The sequence below is a fragment of the Seriola aureovittata genome, chromosome 3, assembly GCF_021018895.1.
Source record: "Seriola aureovittata isolate HTS-2021-v1 ecotype China chromosome 3, ASM2101889v1, whole genome shotgun sequence".
Classification (NCBI taxonomy): Eukaryota; Metazoa; Chordata; class Actinopteri; order Carangiformes; family Carangidae; genus Seriola; species Seriola aureovittata.
Window position 1 is genome coordinate 21,407,938 of NC_079366.1, and position 11,316 is coordinate 21,419,253.

Consider the following 11,316-nt stretch of genomic DNA (forward strand, 5'->3'; position numbering starts at 1 on the left):
ACACTTGAATAGAACAGAGCCATCGTTAATGTTATTGGTAACACCTATGCTTCTCCTGCCATGACGAGTCAAAATGTCTGCTGTTAAAAAGGCCTCCACAAGTGTAGTAGCCATCTTACGGTCCTTAACATTTCAGTTTTTAATTGTGATTAACTGATGCATATTATCAAACAAATTTATAATTAATCAACACAGTAACTGACCGATAACCAGTGGCCCTTTAACCTGTTCCACTTTGTCTATCCTTGACTAACAGCCATCAAAAAATATACACATATCATTTTATTATTATTATTATATGAGCAAACTTATAATATATGAGATTAGGTGGTGAAAAACATATGACTATTAAATATCACACAAATGACACTAATTATGACACACACATCTGTGAGTTTTGCTGGGTTTCCTGCCCTTTGTGGTCTTTCAAAAACAGGATGCAGAAAGAGGGGGTGCAGCACTTTATTCATAGTTTGACTCAGCTCAGCTGAAACGAAGCTTCAAGTGGTTGTTTACCAACTTTCCCCTCCGGGAAACCGCACCAACTCGACACGACAGGCTGCACATTTACAGGATTGACTCCTCCACCTCAGTTGTTATTGCAGATGCAGGGACAGAAATGAGTGATTACCTTTTACAGTATGGTTTCCTCTATGGGTTTTGTACACAAGTATATTGTAATGAAAGTGAATGGGTGGGTAGGTGGGCAGGTGACATGACATTAATATAACCACTTCATGATCTTTTTATATTCAAGCGATTTTACTAATGTCAGCCTGGGGTGTTAGTCAACACACACACATCAGCTTGAGATGAAAAATGCCTCCATCTTTCTTTCTACTGCTTACAAAAACAACTTTAGTTTCCTTATTACAACCATTAGAAACAAAGGAAGATGTCATGTCTAGTGTAATACATAATGACCAAAAGGATTAATGAAGAAACATTAAGCTATACAGCCATTACTCCCTGGATCCTCTGGCTTCTAGGACAGAAGATTTATAGCTTCCTCAGTGACAATGAATAGTATTCATTGTATAGGAAACGGTGATACCATTCCCTTACAGCCCTCCGGTCCTGTCAAACAATTAACAGTAACATCAAGTCTCGTACAGTCTGTTCCACTTCTTAGTTCCTGAATCACATCCCCTTCTTTATGTGCATGTACTCAGTTCTTCCTTTAAAATACGGGAAGAAAAACTTTGTGTGTTTGTGTTTTTCTTTTTTTGCGCATTTTATGGAGTTGGTTTTCTCTCTCCTCCCGAGGGGGAAAAAAAACACAAAGAGAGCTTCTTTTAAAACCAAAATATGTTGGTTTATTTTTGCTCTTCAAAAGACATTTCCCCATTTTCTCTTAGGGGATGAGCAGGCTTATCATAAATCATGGTGGAAGCTGAAGAAACAGAACCGTGTTCCATGAAGTAGGATATATAACAGTTAAAGTTTAACTAACCTGTTACAACATCTAAAGAACAGAGTAACAATATGAAATAGCAGGATGGTTTCAAAAGTTACTGGGTGAAGAAACAGTAAATTAATATAAATTTTTACATCCAAATCTCAGATTCAAAAGTGTCTGTATTCAGTTTCCTGGGAAACAAAAGCAGGATCAGTGAAGAGAACACTGTCTGGATCTCTGGTATAACACTGTATTAGGTAGGACACATCTGTCAAACAAACTTTCCACAGGCTATGTACTGATACAGAACACTCATTTCCAGCAGAACAAACAACTGACCTTATACAAAAAGTGAATTAAGTCCTTCTGAGCTTATTACTTTCAAAACTAACTACAACTGTCCCCTTCTTCAGGGTTTTTTTTTTGCAGTTCAGTGGAAACAGCCACTATGCATCAGGGGAAAGCTTCTATATCTTAGCAGATACTTCCCAACTAAATGGGATTCTGCTGAGGAATTTCCCCGTTTCTTCTTACCATGCTCGGTATGACTATGTGCTGGTTGTCCTCGTGTCTCACTTCAACAAATCCCCACACACATACTGTGCATTATCATGGGTACTGTAGTGCCCCCCGTTGGTAAAATTCAAAACTACAGCTTTTCATAATTTAAAAAAAATGTAACCGTAATGCTCATATCTGTCCAACAGAGGGAAACATACTCCTCACAATCATTTACCTTGGCTTTCACTACAAAAGTATCACAGTGGACACTCGAATATAACACCCATGTGATTGTCGAACATCTAATTCCACAATCATTGGCATTACTGTGTTGCTTCAACAGCCTCCACTGCTTCTGGGAAGGCTTTCCACAACATTTTGGCTGCAGGGATTTGCGCCGAGCTATTTCGAGCAGCGCTGTTAGTTTATTTGATTTCACTGTCGCTCAAGGTTTGGGATTTGCAAACTCCCTTGCCGACGACTTCAAAGGCAGCTCCCTTGTAAGTTGCAACACACTGGGCATCCGTGCGAAGGTCTGGCTGAATCTGCTCCCAAATCTTCTTTTTGGGGTTCAACTCTTTATCTGGTTCACCTGCAATTGAGAAGTCATTTTGATACATTAGAGGAAATTCTTCTCTTCTCTACTACACCATCACACATGCAGGATTTATGATTTCGGGACTCTTCTATATATATATATTTTTTAGTGCCGTGTAATGCCCTTGCAGAACATACTTGAAACCATGGGTTGTCGTGTGCTCCTGTAATAGCCCCCACCCGTTTAAAAAGGCTTCCACAAGATTATGGAAACTGGCTGCAGGGTTTTACTCCCATTCAGCCAAGAGAAAACCAGTGAGGCCAGCAGTGGGGTTTGGCGATGAGGCCTGCTCACAGTGTGTATTCGAATTCATCCCAAAGGTGTTTGATTGAGTTGAGGAAAATCATTTCTATGTGCATGGGGGGAATGTCATTTTGAAAGAGGAAAGAACCTCTCCTAAACGGTTGCCACAAAGTTGGAAGGACACTACTGTATAAAACTGTGGATGCTGTACCACTAAGATTTCCCTCAACTGGAATTAAAGGTGTCTATAAACAGTGCAAGTATGAGACGGGTCTCATAAAGTCTCTGTGTCAGACAGTACGATATAAACATTGAGGCAGATGTGCGATAAATGCCTGATGAACTGTGGTGCTACAATGTAAATAGAAGAAGACATGAGCAGAGGCATCCATACTCACCACTCTCATGTTCTGAAAATATAGCAAAGCAATAAACAAGCTGACACCTCCATGCATCCAGGGGGGGAAAGAGAGCTACATATAATATCCGTTTTGCAAAGTGAGTTTGATTAAGCTAGCACAGCAGTGTACCTCGTCTCATTTCACCTCATAATATGATGGGTCGGTTTGTGGGTTGTAGCAGCAGGCACTTTGTGGGATTTTGACACTCAATTTTCCGACACAGTTAGCATTTGGATGCAGTCTGTCTTTGGTCACTGAAGGCCTAAATCAGGTGTCTCATGGTGTGTTGTAGGACCACCGTTTCTGACTCACCGTGTTTCTCTCATGACGTTCTGAGAAAGTATCATGTTCGGTGTCTTCAGAGGAATGAATGCTTAACACCACTGTTGTCTCTAGCAGCAAGAAGGTTCTTCATTTCCTTAAGACAGCATTTTGTGGAAAACTCTTTCAGGAGGCTCAACACAGTGACAAGTCATCAACAAGTCACTCTCTGGTGAGCATGTACTGTATCTCTATTGTCTGTTTGGTTGAGAATGATCGTAACATTTAAGATAATGACTTATGTGTTTATGGGGGTACAGTAATCGGATAATGGTACCTGGGCAGCCCTGAAAAGTTACTCTGTCCCCTGGTAGTGCTCCAACTGGAGGATCAAGGATTTCGACTTTGTCTGGCGAGCTAGCACACATGACCATAGCCTGGGACACCACCCCTCTCATCTTGGCTGGCTTCTGGTTGCACAGCAGGACTGCCATGCGGTTCTGCATCTGCATGGGAGACAGAAGATTACGTACAGCCCACATGTCTTACACAATGGAGAAGAAAACCAAATCTATGCCCAGTTAACATAAAAAAAAAAAACACCTTTGATTGATGTGGTCTGTTTTGTTTCAGGACCAATCCAATATAAATATTAGTTCTAATTCTAATGTCTTAATACATGATTACTGTGTCCGGGGATTTATGGTTTGTGTGCCTCTCGTGCCTGGAGACCTCTGTGGCTGACCAAAATTTATAAAGATTATTGGCAGTTTCTGCCCAAAACTCAGAAGAAGAAATTCAGCATTTCCCGAGACGATGGCTGTCAGATGCAAGGAGATGCTTCACATCCTTCTGTTATTATATGCGTTTGCTGTATAAATCTAAAATCACTCATGTTGTTAGGAGTGACTGTATTGAGAGTTTTTCATCTAAAGGCAGGGATAGTATATGAATGTTTTTTAATCAGTATTTAGAAAACACACCACTTGACCTAGGTAATATCTTATTGTACGTGCATTGTAGACACTTGTCTGAACAGTGTAACACTGTTTTATGTAATACTTTATCTTATTATGTATTATTTCCTAATGCCTAATATTTATTCTCATATAATAGAGTATTTCCATCAAACTCATGATGCATTTCCTCAAATATTTCACTTCTATTTGCTTGACAAAACTATAGATATGACAGTCAAAGCAGAATTACATTTTATATCTATTGGCTCTGTAAATCAAAACTCTGTACAAGCCGAGTTCTTTTTATGGACCTTGCTTTGTGCATGTTGAAACAGGAAAGGGCTGACCCAAAACTGTTGCTGAGAAGTTTCACATACACTATTGTGCAAACTGTAGACAGGAGAAACTTAATGTTACAGAATACAATGATAAATATCATTATATGCCCAAACCATGTAAGACAAGCTCAGACCAAAAGTGCAAAAAAGGTGTGTGGATTAATAAACCAGCAAAAAGGCAGCAGTAACAAGAAGAGTGTGCGTTGTCTTTCCAGCTGCAGTAAGAAAGCATTTAATAAAGCTGTGCTATAAAATTCCATCACTGCAACACCACCAATGAAGCCCACCAATGTCTAATATTTGTCTTTGTGTGTGGACAGGTTCCCTATTTTAAATGCCAAATGCTTTTTTGGCAAAGATGGACAATGTTTTGCATACATGACTTCGACAGACATATGTTTCCATTTAAATGATACACTATCTGTCCAAATTTTTTTTTTTTCATTGTTTGGGCTCAGCGCATAGTTGAAATGAAGGGAAATATTACTGCTACACTATACAATGACATTTTACACAATAGTGTGCTTCCAGCTTTGAGGCAACAGTTTAGGGAAGGCCCTTTCCTGCTTTCCAACATGACAATTCCCTGTGCACAAAGAGCCTGCCTGCACAGAGCCCTGACCCCAATCCCATCCAACACATTTGGGATGGACTGGAACACTGACTGCGAGCCAGGCCTCATCACCTAAAATCGGTGCCTGACCTCACCAAAGCTCTTGCGGGTGGATGGGAGCAAATCCCTGCAGCCAGCTTTCAAAATCATGTGGAAAACCTTTCGTAAGAGCAAATGGAGGGAGGGGGGATGTCAATGTTCAAAACCCACATACACACTAGGGGTAACGTTGGAACATGGTCAAATAAATATGTGGACTCCCCAAGTTAAAATAATAGTTAGTTGAAGCCGTTATAATTAAATCTAAAAATCACATTCCAGAAATTCTTTAATCCCACTTCACAAATTATACAACGGTATAATAATGTACCTGGTCCACTGGTATGTGCTTAGCCAGTTCACTGACCACTGTCCTGTGAGAAGCCTCTCCCACATCCACGTGCTCCATGTACAGGCTATCAGTCTCTGGAAGCTGCATGGCTGTGATGATACGTCCAACACGTAAATCCAGACGTGACACGTCCACTTTAGGATCCTCTTGGCTGGAGGGAGCCTGCTTCTTTTCCACTTTTTCCCCTCCTGGCATAAAAAAGACAAATAACCGTCAAATCAGTTGGGAACATAAACACACTAAATCACTTATATTGTGTTATAGTGTTTGTTTGCAATCATTTTCCTCCATGGAATGTGAGTCTGTTGTTTTCTCAGCGCAGAAAGTCAGACAGTTTTGCTGACAACAGGGATCTGTAAACTTTCATGTTACTGAAAAAAATGTGCATTGTAGGAAATGGCACTGAGAATATTTCAACAAACTCATATCTTCCAGGGGAATTATAAAAACAAGACAGAGTCTTGAGCCACGCTAGCACCTCTGTGAGGCTGCACTTGTTAACATGCTAACATCAGCATGCAAACAAGCTCTCATTGATAATGCTAACATTTTGATGTTTTGCATGTGTGATGTTTACCATGTTCATCTTAGATTAGCATGCTATCATGCTAACAGTAGTTGGTCATAAAGCAAATTATAGGAAAAAATAATTAATTTGCCAAGACGCTGGAGCTAGAGGAGAAGGTATCACAACTAATCCTGAGAGAAATTTGAGTGTTTTACTGTTGAGATATTTCACTTAAAACCACAGTGATGAACCTGTTGATGATGCCACCACAGTCGTAGGATTAATCCTCTGGGCGCCATGAATGTCTATACAAAATTTCATGGCAATCCTTAGAACTTGTTTTTGAGATATTTCAGTCAGACTGATTCACAAATGCAGCATAATCTGCAGCATACAGTACAATGAAATCTTAGATAAAAGTGTGCTTTCAACTTTGTGTAAACATTTTGGGGATGTCCCTTTCCTGTTTCAATGTGACAGTGCCTCCAAGCACAAAGTGAGGTGCACAAACAAACGGTCTTCTTAGTCTGCTGCGGAAGAGCTTGACTGGTCTGCAGAGAGCAAAGACCCCATCCTACACATTAGCGGTGAACTGGAATGCAGAATGTGAGCCAGGACTTATCACCCAAAAATCAATGTTGGACCTCACTACAGCTTTTGTGGCTGAATGGGAGCAAATCCCTGAAGCTAGCCTCCAAAATCCTGTGGAAAACCTTCCAAGAGAGTGGTGGCAGTATATTAATGTGCATGGTTTTGGCATGAGACTGAGTTTTCTGAGGTACTGTAGATGTAATGGAAAGCAAGGATTGAAAGAAAAGTTTGTCCTCCCTCTACTTAACCTCTTTTCTCCAACTACAGAAAATCTGGTGTTGCTGTAAGTGCAGTGAGTTTTTCGTTGAAATTAAGAATGTGAACAAGTTGCATCACACTTCAGATCAAAACCGCTTGTTTGCAATCAAGGAGAAATTGCAGCTTTGCAAAACCAAACATATTTATGTCCTCGTATCATGAGGTAGCTGTGTAGAGAAGAAAAGGATGACACACAACAACCAGTGCAGGTCCTCTCAAACCACTGCCCTCGGTTCAGAGCTACCAGACAGGCAAAGTGGGATAATTGCCCAAAAGTTCCAAGTTCATTGCATGTTAGATTTGTTGAGGAATTAGCACCATTAAAGTACAAAATATATATGTTATATGTTCTGAGGCCTGTATTACGAAGCAAGTTCAACATGATCACATAACTAGAATTAAAAACACTAGTAGGCCTAGTGGTTTACTATGAGAACTGTGACAGGTCATCCATCCTTCATCTTGTTTAACTGGTGTTGTAGAGCAACAAAATATAATTTCAAGACCAGAATTGTTTAAATTTATTCTGAATTCAATTAATGTAAAGCACGTTTTTATCAAATTACTTCCATTTTTCTGTGTGGGACAAGTAATTAACACACAGAAAAGCTGGGGAAAAGGTAAGGTAGTATTATAATTCCATCATAGAAGTACTGTAAGGCTGCAGCCAACATCTTCAGTGATTGTTCAGTAAATAAAATATGGGAAAATAGTGAAAAACAACATATTAACATATTAAAATTACTTGTTTTGTCAGACCAGCAGTCTAAATTACCTATTAATTAATAACTAATTAATCAACTGGACATTTCAGCTCTTCAGAAGGCTACTAGTTGGTTTGTGGGTGTCTGTGGGGGTCAGTTAGGGCCCAACAACACATTCTTTACCTGCAAACCCTCAGGAATCTGTCCTTGCAGCCCAGCCAGTAAACATTAAAACAAATTGACCATGAAACGAACATCTACTTTGATAGTCTCCCTTAATGCATATTGTGACTTGAAGAAGTTCGGTTTGACTTTTGAGTTTCAGCTGAGAAGAACTGGATCAGCTCTAAACCTCACCAAGGCTCTTGAGGCTGAAAGGGAGTAAATCTTTGCAGCCAGGTCCCAAAATGCAGAAGAAAGTTTCACACGAGGAAATGGAGGGAGGGAGTGTCAGCTTTCAGCATTCACATATGTGTAACATTGGTATATGGCCAAAAGTATGCGGACACCCTCACACACGTACGTGACTGCTGAACCTCTCCTTCCCACACCTCCTGAACGTACCTTTAGGCTTGTTGTATGTGGACACTCGGCCGCGGAAACCCATCTCATGGAGCTCCCGGCGGACAGTCCTGGAGCTCACACTGGCCCCAGAGGCAGTTTGAAACTCGGTGGTGAGAGCTTCCACCGAGGGCAAACACTTCTCCAGCGCGACTCTCTCCAGCATTTGGCGGTCCTCCTCTTTGAGCTTGTGCGGTCGGCCGCTCCGGGGCAGAGCCGTCGTTATCCCTCCGCGTTTCCACTTCAGAATCACGGAGCTCACAGTGGAGCGAGGCAGGTTCAACAGCGCGGATATCTCACGCACCGACTTTTTACACAGGTGGCATCCGACAACAGTGCCCCGCTGAAAGTCACTGAGCTCCTCACTACGACCCATTCTCTCAGCAGTGTTTGGAGATTGCATACTGCATTGATTTCTGTCCTCCTCGTTTTCGTTTTCTTCTTTGGTTTTTGGCCGTTTAGATGCTACAAGGCAAATTACTGCCCCCCACAGGAAAAAAATATTACAACAATAACAATTCATTGACTATATATCAGCTGTTGGTTCTTATATAACAACAACAACAACAACAATAATAGTAATGATGATTATAATTGCAACCCATGTATTTATGTCATAGGTTTATAGTTAATCAAAAACCCATTTCTGTGCAGAATTTATTATTTTCCTTGTACTTGTATATATTTCTTTTTATGTGTATTTATTTTGGGGAGCTTTTATTTTGTTAATTGTATTTTTGTTGTGTGACCTTTGACATTTTGCCCGTGTCACTTCCTGTCGGTTCGCGCCGTTCGCCCTAGTCGGCATCAAGCTTCGCTGAGGAGAGGTAAGAGTATACTAATGCTCCTGTCAATATCTATCTAATATATAAAAACAGACATGAATTTCATTGTGTATAGGTCACAAACATTGTTCCTTGTTGTTATATCGGCTGTTTAAGTGTGTTTATGTAGTTTTATTATGTACAGCAATTTTTTTGTAGCATGCTAGTTTCTTAAGCTAGGCTAATGGTGTTCGGAGATAGTTTCTCATGCGGTTCGCCGCTCTCTCCTTTTAAAGGTTTGCATGAAGAAACGTGGTCATGAGAAATTGCTGTACTGACATTATTGTGTACACACAGGTATGTGACATCCCCCTTTGTTATTATATTTTGAAATTTTGATTTATATTGACAATTTAGTTATAATGTAGTGTATATTTTAATGTATGCTTATATTTTTCTAACATATTGTAAAATTGCCGCTGGTGAGTGAGGGGATATTTTTTTGCGGAATATCGTTATTGTAACTTTGATCAAATGTGATGTATTTTGCTGATTTGATGTAAGAGAAAGTTGTAAATGTAGTTGTATGAGCTGCCCTCTGTGCGCTCAGTTGGCATCAGGCTGCACTGAGGAGAGGTATGCATGTGGGAGCCTGGTCATGAGAAGTTGCTGTACTGATTTGTTGTGTTACACACAGCCTGCAAGAATAAATCGTCCCCCTGGCTGGTAAGACAACAGTTGTCCTCCTTGCATCTTTTGACATACATGGACACAACGCAGAGTTCATGGCAAGATGGAGCACCAGACTGGGCCAGCTACAGTGGTGCCGTGACCCTGATCCACACTGCTTCAGACTGGTTCATCATTGTTCCTGGAGCTGTGGATCAACATCAGCTTAGTCACCAGAAGTTGCCACATATCAATTATTCACGTCAATGAACTTTTTTTTTTGTTTAGTCATTTTTTTATTTCCTATTTTGAGGGTATAGCTATTTCAGTGCATTTTATTGTGTACAGTTTAAAAATGACATATGGGATAAATGGATGAGGAGAGGGTCCTAGCTTTTAATTTTGCTGTTGGAAGGGGGAATTTATCGGTGAATTACCTTGTATTCCTGTTTGAGCTGCAAATAATGTAGATACCAGCTTTCAGTTCCACTCGCATACTTGTTCATGCAGCTTCTAGTCCTAGTCAGAGAGATGCACTTTCAGGTCTCTCTAAGCTCTAAACTTGAGCTGTTTGTTGTGCTGCCTCGATGATCTGCTTGTGTTTGCTGCAACTGAAGAGGAGGCTTTGAAGAGGTTGGAGATTGTTTTCCAGCGACTCAGATTTCACAACTAACTGAGCCCCAAGAAATGCCACTTAATGAGATCGTCAGACAAGTTTCTGGGACACATAAATGGCAGTGGAGTGGCCGTGGATCAAGCAAAAATTGAGGTCATATCCAACATGTCAAAGGCAGACCTGATGGAGGATGATGGCTGCACACCTTCTGTAAGGAGAATAAAATCCTTCCTTGGAGAGGTGTTTTACTACCACCACTTCATCCCTAATTGCTCCTCGGTAGCCAAGCCCTTGTTTGCTCTCACTGCTGTGCAAAAGAAATATGGAAAAGTCAGAACAAACTCTAATGCTGGCTCTTACAGGAATTTCTTTATTTCAAAAAATAAACAGCCCACAGGCTCAAGTTTCTAGCCTTGAAATGGAGTGGGTGTGAGAAGTTCAGCCATTGGTTAAGATGTCATTCTTTTACGCAATGGACTGATGACAACCCTCTTACCTTTATCATGACAAAACCTGAGCTTGATGCTTGCGAACAACACTGGATGTCCAAGCTCCCCGCCTATATTTTTTTACCTGAAACACGTACCTGACAACAAGAACATAGTTCTCCTCAGTCGACATCAGGCTGCGGTGAAAGTAGTAAATGTAGGGATATGAGTTGCACTCTGCGCTCAGTTGGCATCAGGCTGCGCTGAGGAGAGGTATGCATGTCGAAACCTGGTCATGAGAAGTTGCTGTACTGATATTGTGTTACACACAGGCCGCAAGAATAAATCATGCCCTCTGGCTGGCAAGACAACAGTTGTCCTCCTTACATCTTTTGACATACACAGACATTACGCAGAGTTCATGGCAAGATGAAGTACCAGGCTAGGCCAACTACATAATACTAATGATGATAATAACAACAAAAATAATAATACTAAGGATGTCCACCTTGG

The 11,316-nt window shown here is 40.7% G+C and overlaps 1 protein-coding gene and 1 long non-coding RNA gene across 5 annotated transcripts; one reads left to right on the forward strand and one right to left on the reverse strand.

The window, feature by feature from the left end:
• Positions 1 to 348: 348 nt before the first annotated feature.
• On the reverse strand, positions 349 to 8,970 carry LOC130166179 (aminoacyl tRNA synthase complex-interacting multifunctional protein 1-like). 4 transcript variants are annotated; one of them, XR_008827121.1, is made up of 5 exons: positions 8,330 to 8,970; positions 5,684 to 5,892; positions 3,741 to 3,909; positions 3,455 to 3,560; positions 2,355 to 2,492 (listed from the first exon to the last, which is right to left on the reverse strand). XR_008827121.1 is itself a non-coding variant. In XM_056371572.1 (4 exons), the coding sequence occupies exons 1-4, from the start codon at positions 8,847 to 8,849 to the stop codon at positions 2,326 to 2,328; spliced, it is 1,065 nt and encodes a 354-aa protein (XP_056227547.1). In that variant the 5' UTR covers positions 8,850 to 8,970; the 3' UTR covers positions 349 to 2,325. The 4 variants fall into 4 exon arrangements, 2 of the variants coding, with proteins under 2 accessions (XP_056227547.1, XP_056227548.1); XM_056371572.1 differs by lacking the exon at positions 3,455 to 3,560 and having other exon boundaries at positions 349 to 2,492; XM_056371573.1 differs by having other exon boundaries at positions 2,350 to 3,560.
• A 60-nt stretch (positions 8,971 to 9,030) lies between these two features.
• Positions 9,031 to 11,174, forward strand: LOC130166180 (uncharacterized). The gene is made up of 3 exons (XR_008827122.1): positions 9,031 to 9,153; positions 9,387 to 9,447; positions 9,788 to 11,174. It is a non-coding gene; the product is annotated as an uncharacterized LOC130166180 (long non-coding RNA).
• Positions 11,175 to 11,316: the final 142 nt, after the last annotated feature.

Excerpts from the sequence above, each read along its gene's own strand:
- LOC130166179 (XM_056371572.1), bottom strand. The coding sequence starts at position 8,849 with ATGAATTGTTATTGTTGTAATATTTTTTTCCTGTGGGGGGCAGTAATT. Across the intron at positions 5,893-8,329 it reads CACATACAACAAGCCTAAAG|GAGGGGAAAAAGTGGAAAAG; the intron begins GTACGTTCAGGA and ends TTTTTATGCCAG. Across the intron at positions 3,910-5,683 it reads AGCACATACCAGTGGACCAG|ATGCAGAACCGCATGGCAGT; the intron begins GTACATTATTAT and ends TCTCCCATGCAG.